The sequence below is a fragment of the Typopeltis vanoorti genome, chromosome 26 (assembly GCF_054136105.1).
Source record: "Typopeltis vanoorti isolate ZY-2024b chromosome 26, IOZ_Tvanoo_1.0, whole genome shotgun sequence".
NCBI classification, from domain to species: Eukaryota; Metazoa; Arthropoda; class Arachnida; order Uropygi; family Thelyphonidae; genus Typopeltis; species Typopeltis vanoorti.
The window spans coordinates 28,346,744-28,364,127 of NC_143574.1; the positions used below are offsets into that span (position 1 = coordinate 28,346,744).

The following is a 17,384-nucleotide window of genomic DNA, read 5'->3' on the forward strand; positions in this document are numbered from 1 at the left end:
TCTGTTTCCACCTAGGTAGCATCTTATGCTATAAAGTAGGGCACCTACTTTATGACTGTCTCCACCACTCACAATCCACCAACTACAGCGAACCGCAACTACACCAACAGCATCTACTGGCTGCCGCCGCCGCCACCACCACTAGTATTTTCACAGACAATCACAAACATCCATGTCCATAGTGGGATTTGAACCTGCAGCCTTTTGGTTGGAGAGTGGATACGCTAACCACTCAGCCAACCAGACTGGCAAATTAAATGAACAGAAGGAGAAAAGTTAGCCTCAGTATCCATCAAGTAGGCTACTCTACACAGCATAATTCTGGATTACTGTACTCAAGTCTGGTTTCCCTGGGGATGAGGAAGCAGTGGGAGTGACCGAGATGGTGTGTGTGTGGCCTGTGGAATGTTCTCTATGAGGAGACTGAAGGTACATGAATGGCAGAAGTTGGTTAATAGAAACATTTAAGTTGGCTTAAAGGGTTTTATAGGACAGATGCAGGGGAAATGTTTCAGCTCTTGACTAGAGGGATCAGAACAAGGGGGTCATCCCTGGAAGTTGAATAAAGAAGTGGTTAGTAGAGGTGTGAGGATTAGATTTTTTTGCTTGGAATTGTGAATAAGTGGAATTGCCAGAGTCAGTTGTGAATGCTTTGTCTGTTAATGGGTTCAAGGAGAAGGATGATTGTGTGGTCCTCTGCAATGAGTCTTTGGACTCCATGGAGGTGTCCATATAATAATAATGTTAAGTTCTGTTTGCACAATGCTATGGTTGACCAGATGATTCTGTAGTAAAACATCCAATAATAAAATTGCAAGAGTTGTTTTATAAGATGAATTCTTTTTCATAGATTTAAAACTGAAATGACTTTGGTAAAAATTGAATGTGCCAATACAGTGCTTATTTTAAGCATGCATTCACCCCCACACACACACTTGAATAACAAACGTGACATAATATCCAACACTAATCAGTTAACTCCACTTTATTTTGACCGAATATTAACAATGGCATGGTAGTGATAACAAAAATCAATGATGTATTCAATGATGATAAAAAGACATTTATAATAAAAAAATAAAACAGATGAATGCAATGTGAAGCAAAATGGCATACATACATACATACAATAACACATTTAATGTAAATGAACACTATGATGAGAGCTCATAGTTTCAGTGGCGATTCGAAACTGATTTGGTGAACTAAAAACTACTGCAATTTTCGACGAGTTGGTTCTGAAGCAGTTGGAGGAGGAGGTGGACCCCTACGATCAAGATCATCTATGTATGCCATTAGTAACTTGCGTCGTTCATCTTCAATGCATTCTAACACAAGGTAGCGTTTGTCATTCTGAAAAGAAATGTTTAATAATTATGGTTAAAACATTTCATATCAAGATATTTAAAAAACATTCATGAAAACAATCAAAACAACAGAAAATATTAACTTTATCCCCAATAACATTAAAAACACAGATGATTCTCACTATAGCAAACATGTAAGGACCACAGGAATAATTTATTATAGTTGAGTTTGCAGCAGTGAATTTTCTTTCTAAAAGCAACATGTTTATTGAGCTTCAGTCGGTATACATCAGCAGTTTGTAACAAAGTTTGCTATGTTTGTTATAGAAACAGCAACCAAGTCTATCTGCACAGGTTGTGACAAGGTAGTCTATATTAGAAAGTTCATTTAATCAGAATTATTGTCAGTTTAATTCTGCCAACAGATTTCCTGTTAGGATGGCAAACATACTGCTATATATATTTTAAAAAATATCTTAATATTTTAATAAAGTATTTTAATGTTTTATATTTTAATGAAGAATTTGAACTATTTTTAACTGGATTGCAGAATTAAATTACTTTCTACATATCTATACATATCTATACTTGAAGTAGAAAAAGCCATCAAAGGCTTGAAATGTGGAAAGGCAGCAGGAGTAGATGATATTCGACCAGAAATGCTGAAGTATGGTGGTATAAGAGTCTTACAGTGGCTGCACTGCATAGTTCAGAAAGCCTGGACAGAGGGACGAATTCCCGATGATTGGAGTAGAGCTCTCATAGTACCCATATATAAAAAGGGAAATAAAACTGCATGTGAGAATTACAGAGGTATTTCCCTACTGAGTGTTCCTGGCAAGATCTATGTAAGTATACTTGAGAAACGGTTGAGAAGAATTTTGGAAGAAAAGCTTGGTGAAGAACAAGCTGGATTCAGGCCAAATAGAGGCTGTCAGGATCAGATCTTCACTTTACGACAAATAGTCGAGAAAGCATGGGAATATAACAAAGATCTGTATTTAAGTTTTGTCGATTTGGAAAAGGCATATGACAAGGTGCCAAGAGAGAATCTATTCAATACGCTGCAGTTATATGGTGTCAATGGGGCATTATATGAAGCAATACTTAGTCTTTATTTGAGTTGTGAGTCAGCAGTTAGAATTGAAGGAAGTACAGGAAGATGGTTTAATGTTAAATCTGGTGTGAGACAAGGATGTACATTATCCCCTCTGTTATTCATTATCTATATGGATCACATTATGAAGGAATGTGGTATTAAACCTGATATCAAAATTGGAGATGTTAATGTCAGCTCTTTGCTTTATGCGGATGATGTTATACTTCTAAATAAATCCGCTACAAGTCTGCAAGATTCTCTGACTAAATTGAATAGCTGTTGTAATAGATATGGTATGAAGGTCAGCAATAAAAAGACAAAAACAATGAAAATAGGCAGAATCATTGAAAATGTCAACTGTGTTGTGAATGGAGAACCTGTGGAACAAGTAAAACATTTCAGCTACTTAGGCACAATTTTTACTGAAGACGGTAAACTAAATATAGAAATAGACAACAGAATCAGCAAAGCTGGTATCGTGGGAAGTCAATTGAATAAATTCATATGGAATAAGAAAGAAATTAGTCGGAACACTAAATTAGCTGTATACAAGACTGTGTTCAAACCAATTTTAACTTATGGATCTGAGAGCTGGGTCAGAAGTGAAACACTTGACCAAAGACTAGAGACCGCAGATATGAGAGTCCTGAGAAAGATTAGAGGCGTGAACAGATGGCATCAATGGCAATATCATATTAAAAATGAGGATATTATGAAAGAACTTGACATTGTCAGCATCCAGGAATGCATTAGCAGAGCTAATCTCAGATGGTATGGTCACTTAAATAGAATGGGAGAGGAAAGATTAGCAAAACAAGTGTTCTCTGCCAGGTTGGCAGGAAAACGACCCAGAGGAAGACCAAGATATAGGTGGATTGATACGGTACAAAGTGCCTTAGACGATAGAAATATAAGATCTGATAATGTTGGAGTCTTGACAAGTAACAGACTGATTTGGAGGAAAATTGTAGATAGGAAGTTAGTAATGATGTAATTTTTTCATGTAGTACTGTCATATCCTGTACACCCCTTGAGGGTACATGGCAGGAATTTGATGATGATGATGATGATGATGATGATGAATTACTTTCTAAGTTGAATCATTATAAATATAATCAGCTAATGCCTTTTATTCCCTTATAAGAGTAGGCGAGGACTTTGTTAGTCTAAAGCCTATCTAGCTTTTGAAGACTGAGTAGGCGATGTTCACTCTCCACCCACCAGTAGCTAATCAGGGATAGCTGGTCTGATTGGCTGAATGGTTAGCATATCTACTCTCCAGCAAAAGGCTGTGGGTTGTTTGAATCCTGGCAGGCATGAATGTTTGTAATCATCTTTCGCTTTCATGCATCCATTTATAGAACTATATATATATATATATATATATATATATATAAAAGCACATACACACATATATACACACTCTCCCAAAATGGAGTGGGTTACCTTGGGAGAAGCAGATCATCCCTCCCGTAATGGGATTTTCAGCTGACCCTGCATCAAGCAGGACATAACGCTAGAAAGATCACATCAATTAATTAATCATAAAGCCTATAAGTATGAGTGCAAAATAGGATTTGATACTTACGAGCTGGATACTAAAATGATGTGGTCTCTTAACTATTATAATTAAAGTACTTACCAATAATTAATTTGGTTTCATCAGACACTGAGAATTGATTACCAGATGGTAATAAAAATACCAAATACCTGCCAGATGTCTTCCCAAGACCAAGTTCCATCATAGCAACGTGCATCAAATATAGTGAAATACAGAACATTTCACTAGTCAAACAAATACAGGTAACCCTCGTATAATGCGGTCTACAAATTGTAGTAATCCTTGTTCAACGCGGTTTTGACAAAAACACAATCTAAAAATTGTAGTAACCCTTTAGCTTTTCATATATTTTTCACCGTGCGAGTTAAAAATAAAATTTTATCTTCGTTAAATTTACGTTTGCCTGTATCGTGCAGGTAGTTATAAGTAGCGAATTTATATTAGGGGAAACACCCTTTAGCACGCATGTACATCAATTGTATACTGTATAAAGTGTTTATTGTTGAAAATTGTGTTCCTTTTCTTCCAGGAAGGAGCATTAAAAATCATAAGTGTGTTCATCTCAAGCTGAGCACTTTATTTTCTGGTGAGTTACATAATTAATATGTAATGCTTTGCAGACGTAGACTTCTGTGGCTAATTGGTTCAAAAGATATATTTTGGTGATACACCACATTTTTTATTATTCAGTTATACAAAATACTGAAATAATAGTTCCCGACAAGTTTCGTAAATCGTAGGATTTACATCTTCAGGGGATAAATAGTATAACTTAAAGTTTAAACAAGAGAATTAATAAATACAAATCATAACCGTCTGGCTATTCATAAAACTCAAATAACAGAATGCAGATATAAAACGTTATTGACGTTGAATAATACTGGACGATGTCACGTGTTCTTGTTCTCGTTCATACAGTCCGAGTTCAGATGGAGGTAGATTTTTTTTATTAGAGCTGACCACACTTGATGGAGAATTAAACCTTGATTTCTATTGCATTGGGTTGGGTTTTTTAGCATATTAGCAGCTTCTTTAAATTTTCTTATATAACCGTTGTTTTCTACGTATGACATCGTCGTTTTTTGCCAGAGTACATCGTGTCCAGTGGAAGTGGTATGGAAAGCAAGACCCGTTTTTTGTTCTCTTTTGTATTGTACGTCTTTTTGGTGTTCAGCCATGCGTATTTCTCCAGATCTTCCTGTCTGTCCTACGTAGCAAATCCCACAAGAGCAATGGATTTTGTAGACTCCTGGTTTTTAAGAGGATGATGAGGTGGTTTTGGTGGATGTAGGAATATTGAGATTTTTTTTCCATAGGAAGGAAGTTGCTCTTGCAGGATTTGCTATGTAGGACAGACAGGAAGATCTGGAGAAATACGCATGGCTGAACACCAAAAAACCGTACAATACAAAAGAGAACAAAAAACGGGTCTTGCTTTCCATACCACTTCCACTGGACATGATGTAATACATAGAAAACAACAGTTATATAAGAAAATTTAAAGCTGCTGCTAATATGCTAAAAAAACTCAACCCAATGCAATAAAAATCAAGGTTTAATTCTCCATCAAGTGTGGTCAGCTCTAATAAAAAAATCTACCTCAATCTGAGTTCGAACTGTATGAACGAGAACAAGAACACGTGACATCGTCCAGTATTGTTCAACGTCAATAACGCTTTATATCTGCATCCTGTTATTTGAGTTTTATGAATAGCCAGACAGTTATGATTTGTATTTATTATTCTCATGTTTAAACTTTAAGTTATACTATTTACCCCCTGAAGATGTAAATCCTACGATTTATGAAACTTGTCGGGAACTATTATTTCAGTATTTTGTATAACTGAATAATAAAAATTGTGGTGTAATCACTGAAATATATCTTTTGAATGTAATGCTTTTTTATGAAAATACATAATTTTTATAGTGTTGGATTCTAAATGAAGAGAAATGAAAATTGTTAATACTTCTTTCAGAATCCAACATAATCCTCCATGTCAAAGGCAAGACTTGTAAATATTATTTATTGTTTATCTCTTGCTTATAGTGTGTTATTCATATAATTGCCTTGAATTTTGTTTATTATAATATAATCTTAAGTAATGTAATAGTAATAAAAAGGCTCTATATAAAAATATTATAAGAAGCTGTGCATATATGTTATAGAATTTGATTTGTTATAGAATATGATTAAATGTGATTTATATGAACTATGGATTATTTCTTTATTTGCATTTCTGAAAGAGAATGTATATATGTAAGTTTAATGTACCTTATGTGAACTATGATTTTTTTTTATTTATCATTACTGAAAGAGAAAGTAATTTTATGTAATTCTTCTGATTCGCTGTTGTTAAGGAAACAGAGTTAATTTTAGATAGCGCGTGCGTGGAGTGTGAGCTACGGTATTCGAAGGGAGAAGTTGATAGGAGCTGAACTAGCTAGAACCAGATTTTGGGTGGGAAGAATGAACGTATTTAATTGGAGAACAAAGGTAAACAGGAGAGAAGCGTTCAGGAGCAAGGAGTAAAGTAACAGGGTGGCAGTAAGAGAATTTGAAAATGCCGTAAATAAATAAAGAAAGGACTGGGAAATTAATGGGTAATTAGGAATATTTCTACGGAATTCTAAAATTACATCGAATTCCAATTGTTTTGAGGAAGAATAGTGCAAAGCTGAAATTAATGCGTAGAAGAAAATAAGGAATAAGTAGATTACCTGAAATGAGTGCGTCAAGACTTGTGAAGCTCTATGTTTAATATTTCAGTTATATAGTGAAGATTCCTTTTGAATAGTGTTACTTCAAAGTGATAGTTAACTTCAGTTTTAAGTGTGCCTATAGTGAATCCAATGTGCAAAGGATCTAACCCGGTAAGAGCAGTATTTTTTTTTTTTTTTTATATTTCACCATGAAGAAATAAGAGTTAGCTCCACCCGATATATCTTAACATTCAACTAAAATTAGCCGAAGTATGGAGCTTTAAAGTGTTTCCCCCTCATAATTGAATTAAGTGTTTGTTGACTAAGAGAGAATTAGAGAATTCTACTTTAAGAATAAAATACGAGGCTAATCTTCTTGAATGGCAGTCAGTTTCAAGTAGAGTAATGTGTGCAAATATGAGAATGGGGAACTGGACAATGAGACTTATTTGTGCCTATGGTCCCACAGAAGGTTCTACTAAGGTAGAAGTGGAGGAATTTTTTTGAGGTTTTAGAAAAAGTAACTGACACAATGAAAAAGGAAAAGTTGGTCCTTGTTGGGGATGGCGGCTGGGACATCGCCCGGTTAAACAAGGCCCCCGTTGTTTTCGCCAGGGAACCAGGGCAAACAGAAAGTCAGCTACTGAAACAAATCTGAAAACAAACCTCAACTCAACATCACCACGGAGTTAAAGATTGGTACTATCAACGTAAGAAGCCTGAACGGCAAAGAAATGGAGCTAGCTGAGGAATTAGATAAGTACCAGATCGACATAATAGGGGTGACTGAAACAAAAAAGACCAAAACTGGTGAGATCTTTCTGAGCAATAAATACAAAATGTTATATTCAGGCAATGATAATCAAGGAAAAGGAGTAGCCATAGTATTCAACACAAAATACAAGGCTAATCAATCTTCTTGAATGGCAGTCAGGTAGAGTAATGTGGGCAAATATGAGAATGGGGAACTGGACAATGAGACTTATTTGTGCCTATGCTACCACAGAAGGTTCTACTAAGGTAGAAGTGGAGGAATTTTTTGACGCTTTAGAAAAAGCAACTGACATAATGAAAAAGGAAAATTTGGTCCTTGTTGAGGAACTAAATAGCAGAGTAGGAAATGATTGTGAGACATACAAAAATATTTTGGGAAAATTTGGAGAAAAGCTAATAATAATGGCAAATATCTGTTGGATTTCTGCTCAGGACATGGACTGGTTATTACTAACACCATGTTCCAACATAAAAATGTGCACAAATTCACATGGAGAGAAGAGGCTAAGAATAAGAAAAGTCTCATTGACTATGTTATTGTTGATAGTGATGTTTTCTCCCTGGTGCAGGACACCAGAGTGTACAGAGGATTTGAAATTGGAAGTGATCACTATTTAGTCTTGAGCAGGATAAAATTGAATTTCATATTGAAAAGAATAACATGTAAGAAAGTTTTAAAGCGAATAAAACTTGAGCAGCTCTCAGATGTGAACTGTAGACTAAAATACAGAAAGATTATTGAAAAGAAAATGAAAGAGTTTGAGAACAGGAATCAAACCTTGGAGATTCGGCGGCAAACTCTGAAGGAAACATTGATTGATTCTGCCAGAGAGGCATGTGGTGAGGTTGTGTGCAAGGATAAAAAAATCAGAACTCCCTGGTGGACACAGGAAGTTAAAGAGGCAGTGAAGGAAAAGAAGAAAGCATATCAAAAGTTCCTGGCAAATAAGTCAGCTTTTACTCTTACAGAATACAGAGACAAATGTAAGAAAGCTAAACAGTGTGTAAAACTAGCTAAACAAAAGTCATGGGAGGACTTTGGGAAGAATATAGAAAATAAATATCAAGAAGGTGGCAAAATATTCTGGAGGTTGTTGAAGAAGCTTAGGAATGGAGGAAAGAGTGCTGTAAAAGGAGTTAATAATAATATTAGTTTAATCCTTTATCCAAGTGTGAGCAAACAAAGTTTGCGCCTGAAGTATCTTCAGGACTAGGGTAAAGTGATACAACACCAGGGCTACTCGTTGCAAAGGCAGAGAAAGCTACCAACACTCCTAACTCAGTATCTCCTATAATGCAAAACCCATCTCCTTGCGGATATGTCTAATGTTATGCATTAAAGGAAGGGCCACTACCCAGACTAGTTTCGACCTTTATTGAGGTCTCTTCAGTGGGAGCCAGGCCCTAGTGGAAATACCAGGCAGAAGCATTAGCAGGTCATCTCTACCTATAGGAGTTGCCAAATGGTGTGCCACCCTTTTTTAATAAATTACTCTGGATTTAGAGAGAGATGTTGAAAGTTTATTTTTTCACTTGGTTAGAGTATAATAATATTAGTTTAATCCTTTATCCAAGTGTGAGCAAACAAAGTTTGCGCCTGAAGTATCTTCAGGACTAGGGTAAAGTGATACAACACCAGGGCTACTCATTGCAAAGGCGGAGAAAGCTACCAACACTCCTAACTCAGTATCTCCTGAGTTAGGAGATACTGAGTTAGGTGATACATCACCAGAGTAGCCCTGGTGTTGTATCACTTTACCCTAGTCCTGAAGATACTTCAGGCGCAAACTTTGTTTGCTCACACTTGGATAAAGGATTAAACTAATATTATTATACTCTAACCAAGTGAAAAAATAAACTTTCAACATCTCTCTCTAAATCCAGAGTAATTTATTAAAAAAGGGTGGCACACCACTTGGCAACTCCTATAGGTAGAGATGACCTGCTAATGCTTCTGCCTGGTATTTCCACTAGGGCCTGGCTCCCACTGAAGAGACCTCAATAAAGGTCGAAACTAGTCTGGGTAGTGGCCCTTCCTTTAATGCATAACATTAGACATATCCGCAAGGAGATGGGTTTTGCATTATAGGAGATACTGTAGGATGGTTGGTAGCTTTCTCCACCTTTGCAACGAGTAGCCCTGGTGTTGTATCACTTTACCCTAGTCCTGAAGATACTTCAGGCGCAAACTTTGTTTGCTCACACTTGGATAAAGGATTAAACTAATATTATTATACTCTAACCAAGTGAAAAAATAAACTTTCTAAAAGGAGTTAAAGATGATAAAGGTGACATGAAAAGTAGAAAAAGATATCCTTGAAGTATAGAGTAATTACTTTGAAAAACTGCTAAATGAAACAAGCAGTGATGACAGCACAGTGATAAAAAAACACTGACCAGGCATGCAGTCAGGAATACATATCCATACTTGAAGTAGAAAAAGACATCAAAGGCTTGAAATGCGGAAAGACAGCAGGAGTAGATGATATTCAACCAGAAATGCTGAAGCATGGTCGAACATCATCTGCTCCTGCTGATGTGAACTGTATAGCACTGCGTAGTTCAGAAAGCCTGGACAGAGGGACAAATTCCCGATGATTGGAGTAGAGCTCTCATAGTACCCATATATAAAAAGGGAAATAAAACTGAATGTGGGAATTACAGAGGTATTTCCCTACTGAGTGTTCCTGGCAAGATCTATGCAAGTATACTTGAGAAACGGTTGAGAAGAATTGTGGAAGAAAAGCTTGGTGAAGAACAAGCTGGATTCAGACCAAATAGAGGCTGTCAGGATCAGATCTTCACTTTACGATAGTCGAGAAAGCATGGGAATATAACAAAGATCTGTATTTAAGTTTTGTCAATTTGGAAAAGGCATATGACAAGGTGCCAAGAGAGAAGCTATTGAATACGCAACAGTTATATGGTGTCAATGGGGCATTATATCAAGCAATACTTAGTCTTTATTTGAGTTGTAAGTCAGCAGTTAGAATTGAAGGAAATACAGGAAGATGGCTTAATGTTAAATCTGGTGTGAGACAAGGATGTACATTATCCCCTCTGTTATTCATTATCTATATGGATCACAATATGAAGGAAAGTGGTATTAAACGTGTTATCAAAATTGGAGATGTTAATGTCAGCTCTTTGCTTTATGCAGACGATGTTATACTTCTAAATAAATTCGCTACAAGTCTGCAAGATTCTCTGACTAAATTCAATTGCTGTTGTAATAGATATGGTATGAAGGTCAGCAATAAAAAGACAAAGACAATGAAAACAGGCAGAATCATTGAATATGTCAACTGTGTTGTGAATGGAGAACCTGTGGAACAAGTAAAACATTTCAGCTACTTAGGCACGATTTTTACTGAAGATGGTAAATTAAATATAGAAATAGACAACAGAATCAGCAAAGCTGGTATGGTGGGAAGTCAACTGAATAAATTCATATGGAATAAGAGAGAGAAATTAGTTGGAACACTAAATTAGCTGTATACAAGACAGTGTTCAAACCAGTTTTAACTTATGGATCTGAGAGCTGGGTCAGAAGTAAAACACTTGACCAAAGACTAGAAACCACAGATATGAGAGTCCTGAGAAAGATTATAGGCGTGAACAGATGGCATCAATGGCAAAGTCATATTAAAAACGAGGATATTAGGAAAGAACTTGACATTGTCAGCATCCAGGAATGTGTTAGCAGGGCTAATCTCAGGTGGTATGGTCACTTAAACAGAATGGGAGAGGAAAGATTAGCAAAACAAGTGTTCTCTGCCAGGTTGGCAGGAAAACGACCCAGAGGAAGACCAAGATATAAGTGGATTGATATGGTACAAAGTGCCTTAGACGATAAAAATATAAGATCTGATAATGTTGGAGTCTTGACAAGTAACAGACTGATTTGGAGGAACATTGTAGATAGGAAGTTAGTAATGATATAATTTTTTTTCATGTAGTACTATCATATCCTGTACACCCTTTGAGGGTACATGGCAGGAATTTGATGATGATGAATATTTACTGTAAGATTCTGTAACACTGAACTGTGTGCACCATTTTTAATTATTTGGAAGAATGTAAAATTGACAGCTGGATGTCTGATGCCTAATGTTTTATGTTTGTTATGAGTATTTGAACGAAGTTGATTTGCATTATCTTGTTTTCAGAGTTATACTTAATGTACATGTTATGTAACCCTGCATTAAATGTTTTGTTTTATTGATTCCGATTTGATGTTTGCCTGATTCTCTTTCATTGCACTGCTCAAAGTTTATCGGACTTTGTGGAAGTGTCTTAAATCATAATATCACCCCCCTTCCCCCAAAGATTAAGCCCTGAGTGCACTACTGTTACTACTAACACCATTTTCCAAAAGATGGAATAAATTCACATGGGGAAAAGACAAGAAATAAGTCTTACTGATTATATTATGTTAATAGTGATATCTTCATACATAGTTCAGGACAAGAGTATATGAGGGACTGGAAATTATCACATTTAATTTTGAGTGGAATAAAAATGAATATCATATTAAAAAGAAATTATGTAGAAGATGATCTGAAAAAAACACCCAGTAGATGCCATGTTAAAGCAAAGTCACTATTTCTTTCCTTTCAAACTGTAGTTTCTACTAGAAGAGGCAAGCCTAGTTGTCTAAAGGTGGTACCCCCCCCCCCCCCCCAAAGTAAGACCACCAAACAATTTAAGTACAAGAAATTCATAGCAACAGAGGATTAATAACTAATTAGGAAAAAAAAAAATACAAGAAAATGAAGACAGAGAAGAGCATAATATGAAATTGTTACATCAGCAGCATATGAAAGCCTAGGCACACATAAAAATACCATAAAAATATTTAAAAAAATACATATATGGAACAATAAAATAAAAAGCTGGCCTTTAAAAGATGTTAAGTAGTAAACAACAAGAGAACAAAATCATATCGATACAAAATTAATAACGGAAAAAACTCACAAAGATTATTTAATAGTATAATTTTGGACTGTGTGTCACAGGCATCTTCAGTACATTAATGTAATTAATTAATGTACTGAAGATGCCTGTGACACACAGGCGAAAATTATACTATTAAATAATCTTTTTACTTGAGTTTTTTCCGTTATTAATTTTGTATCGATATGTCTACTCACGGTATACCTCTTTTAAAACTTAAAATCATATATTAAAAAAAGACAACTAAAAGAGAAAATAAGAAAATGATACATATACAAAATAAGACCTAATTCTATAAAATATGAAAGCACGAGTGCAGATATAAAATAAACTGCAAATATATATATTACAAAGTAGATTTAACATGTTTACATTGGGCAGTGCCTGCACGTGCACAAACATATATCAGAATGTAAACATGAATTTAAAAAAATATTCTCCATAATGGATGCATCATTTTGGTTATAGATTATGAAAAAGCATTTGATAAAAGACATTGTTTGATATATTACAAAGAATAAATATCCCTAATATTTTATTATAGGCAATAATGAATATATACAAATATAATGAAGTAAAAATAAATGAAAAATATCTGCAAAACAATCTATAAACCAAGCTATAAGACAGGGATGTCCTGTGTTTCCAATACATTTCAATATTTAGATTGATGAAATACTGATACATTGGAACACTTTAAATAATCCAGGTATAGAAATGTGATCAGATATGATGGATTCAGAAGTTTGTTGTTGTCTTGCTATATCCTTTCCCTTCTGAATGCTTGAAAAAAAAAAAAAAAAGACTTCATCACTTCTTTCTCTAATCCTCTGGTATTCAATAATGACATCTCACCCTTAGGCAAAGCTGCTTGGGGGGGGCATGACATCTACTCCAGTTATCTAATGTTATATCACAATTGGAGTGTTAAGAAGATCGAAGAGTATTTAGTACATTCAAATACATTCTTCACAATCCCTCACAGCACCATACGATCATTCAAATGCAATATACATGGGCTGTTCAATAAGTAATAAGACTAATTTTACTGTGGCGAAACCACTCATCACAATATTAATTTCTGTGGAATAAAGAAATGTTGCTGTATGTATTAACAAAAGAGGTTGATAGATGGCATATACGGGCTGATGTGCCAGAGTGTCACGTAACTAAACGCAAGTGCTCATCGGCACACCTACAAGGTGCGACCAGACTTCGAAATGGAAGCGTCCTTGGAACAGCGTTATGTGATTAAATTTTGTGTGCGTTTGCAAAAATCGGCATCAGACACTTTTAACATGATACGCGAAGCTTTCCACAATGAAGCAATGTCGAGGGCAGGTGTTTTTCGCTAGCACAAAACTTTTAAGGAAGGAAGGCAAAATGTGGAAGATCGATCTTGAACGTGAGGGAAGACCTTCAACGTCCATCACACAGACAATGATCAACACAGCAGCGATTATCATCAAGCACGTCAAAAGGAAGCGTCCATTGCTGAAGAATGGCTTCTTATTGCACCACGATAATGCAAGGCCACAATATTGCTGGTTGTGTAGTGGACATTTTGCAGAAGAACAACACAGATGTCCTACCACACCCTCCATACAGTCCTGATCTCGCACCGTGCGATTTCTGGCTGTTTCCTCAGCTCAAGAAACCACCATTTCGAAAGCAACAAAGCATGTGTAAAAGCTGCGGAGGCAGTTTTGAAGGAACTCTCAAAAAACGGACTCTCACATGTGTTTAAGAAGTGGATGCAATGTTGGGACAAATGCATCGCGTCTCATAGTGGTTACTTTGAAAAAGACCGTGTAAATGATGACGATTAAAGGTAATCTGTTTTCTGTATAAATATAGTCTTATTACTTATTGAACAGCTTACATATGTTTATTGGATTTTTCAAGTCTGCCAATCCTGTCTTCCCCTTGCATCTAACACTGCATCCAATAGTTACTTTATTGTTTTCTATTTATTATTGTTCTCAATATATAACATAGTCGCACACAGCCATCTTAGCTTAGTAAATTTCTGGGATATATTTACTGGTCCACCTGACACTTGCTATAATTCATGGCTCAAAGTTACTCAGGCCATAACTTTTGTTCATGACCTAACTCACTCACTCACTCACACACACACACACACACACACACACACACACACACACACACACACACACACACACACACACATGTGAATCCAGAAATAACTGGACAATCTTAGACGATGTTATTAGTTGTATGTTATTGGCAGATTCTGCTTAGCATAGGAGTATCTAACATTTTGAGCAATGAGCATAGGCTGCCTTTCTCTTCCCCTGAATGATTTAAAAATATACAAATAATAATTATAAAGAATGGATCAGTATAATGATACTTTATGAAATAGGGATAAACAGATCATCTTACCTGAAGTATTTTTTCAATGTCTTGTAAATGATCAGATTCATCTATCATCTTCTTTGATCTGAATAGTTTAAAAGAAAAGACAAATTTAAAATGATTTATTTCCAGAGTTGAAATAACTTAAGGCATTTATTCCAGTTAAGTTTTAAATGAGTAGCAAATGGTTTATTTTAAAGTCTCTGAATTAAGGAATTTCTGTAATTTATTGAATGAGCTATGTAGCGAATAAGAATGCAGTTAAGCATTATCATTTTTTTTTTGAAAAATTAAATTTACAGGCTGTCTTGAAAGTCAAACTTCTTAAGAATCTCAGGGATTCTTAGTTATTTCTTCTAATTAGCCAGTTCCAAATGTAGGAGCAATAACTGTTCAGAAGTAAAGAAACATTTCAGCTGCATACTACCATAAAACTAGCAGAGATCTTTTACAAAAAAAAAAAAAAAGCACGCCTGTTACAGACATTACACAGTTATAGGACCAGTTATGACAAGCCTGTTTGGGAGCAGAGAACTCATGCAAGTTTCAAGCAAAGAATAATTCTGAAAAATCTCTATGTAGGCCATAATTTCAAGCTAAATGAAATAGTGAAACCCATCTATCATAACTATCCCTCATCTAAATGCACTGTTAGATGTAAGCATTGTGTGGCATGTATGTGATCATTACTGAGAAAATTAACTGCTTTAGCATTCTCTAGTGTAATGGTAACAGCCACACACAACCTTAACACATAATTTGTGATGGCTGACATCCATGAATGATTCCTTTACTTTATGTAGAGCTTATGGAACCAGCTCTATGATGGAATATTTATATTAGACAAATTCCATGATGTTCACAAGACATATCCCACCATGATATATGGATGATTTGTATTTCTCAGTGTGGTATTACTATCCTGTTTCTTACAGGTGTGTAGTGGCTTGACATAGTATCATATTTAATCTTTACATGGGTTCCCAGATTATATTTCCCTCAACTCATATGTAATATTAAATGTAACAACAGGTTTATAATGTTTCATAGTGAGATTCACAATATAAAAGATATTACAGCTATTTTATTTCTTTTCTAAATCACTTAGGGAATTGAACAACATAGATCTGAATATAAATTAAATTATACTTTAATAAATGTTTCCGATATTTTGGCAACGTCACGTTGCCATTTTTAAAAGGAAATTACAAAAAGGCACTTGCACGCAGGCACTACAACACAGTAACTGAGAATGAAGGCTCTGGATACATGCCACAGAATACAGTGGAAGAAAGCTACAGTAATACACCGTAGCCAATACAAATTCGAAAGACTATTTATGGAATCGGCCTCAGCCCTAAGAAACTCTCCAATATGTGTTTCAGTAGACTGAAACAATACGAAGGAAACTTAGAAACACTTTATAATGATTTTGAGAAACTAAAAAAAAGGTAAAGCCGTGTTTTGAATTTCTTGTGAATCTTTTTGTGATTGATGTCATCAATGATGGATGTCCTGTTGTTGCACCCTTTACCGCAGATACTGCTTCAATAGAGACAGAGCTTATTGAGCTGCAGGAAGATGTGGGTTTGAAGCTAGTACATAAAAGCTCATCTGTAACTGACTTTTGGAAACAAATCCCAGAAAACTGGCTCCCAACTACTCTGTTTTTGGGACAACCTACTGCTGTGAATCTCTCTTCTCTGTAATGAAATTTGTCAATCGTGCTATCCTCACTAACAGCCACCTCACCGAGCTTCTTAGAACAGCTTTGACATCCTATTAGCCAGATTTTAAACTATTAACTGCACAAATGAAGAATCAAAGTCTTCAATGAGTAGAAATTAAACATATTCTTTGGTGAGTAGGACTATTATATAGTTGTATTTTTTATTATTTATAAATACAATTTTAAAATTAAAATAATATTTTCTGCGGCTCTTGGACATTCAAACATGTATTATATGTGGCTCTTATTACCGAAGAACTTGCCCACCCCTGATATAGATCATTTAGAGCAGCGCTTCCCAAACTGTTGGCCGTAGGTTTTGTTGAGGGGGGCCGTGAAATAATGAAAACAAATTTAAAATGTTTTAAGACTAAGTATATTTTTTTTTTATTTTAAAAGAAACGTATTTAACTTTTATTATTTCTTTTTTGTTATTTTTTATATTTTAATGGAAAAATTCACACATTGATGTTGGTTCACAAACTTTGCTTCCTGCGTATTTCGGCACTTAACGAATATTAGTAAATATTGCTTATTCATATGTTTCATTTCAAAGCAGTGGTTAATTGTATTTACTTCGAATGCTGTCCAGGGAAGTTCCAAATCTTTGTCCCTTTCGTAATCAGGGACTGTTGATATTGACTTTATATACATATCGAAACTCGTTTTATATTATCACTGTCATCGGAGCTAGTTTTCTGTTACCAATAAAAGTTTCGCATATACTTCACACATGAAAAAAAGCTTAAACAAGTTCATGTGGGGAGATAGTAACTCGCTTGCAGTGGTAAACAACACGCCTTTCCTAAGAGCCACTATACTGCAGAGGCAATAAAAACAAGTACTTTTATTATGCCAGTGAATAAGGTATGAGGA

General features: G+C 35.3%; 1 protein-coding gene across 4 annotated transcripts in view; it reads right to left on the minus strand.

The window, feature by feature from the left end:
- Positions 1–967: 967 nt before the first annotated feature.
- Positions 968–17,384, minus strand: part of LOC150092440 (transcription elongation regulator 1-like) — a 291,251-nt gene continuing 274,834 nt past the window's right edge. For all 4 annotated transcript variants that reach the window (XM_090415019.1, XM_090415020.1, XM_090415021.1 and 1 more), the window contains 2 exons: positions 14,807–14,864; positions 968–1,353 (listed from right to left, as the gene is read on the minus strand). In XM_090415019.1, coding sequence (XP_090271145.1) covers positions 1,213–1,353; positions 14,807–14,864 — 199 coding nt within the window. In that variant the 3' untranslated portion in view covers positions 968–1,212. The remainder of the gene's footprint in view (positions 1,354–14,806; positions 14,865–17,384) is intronic.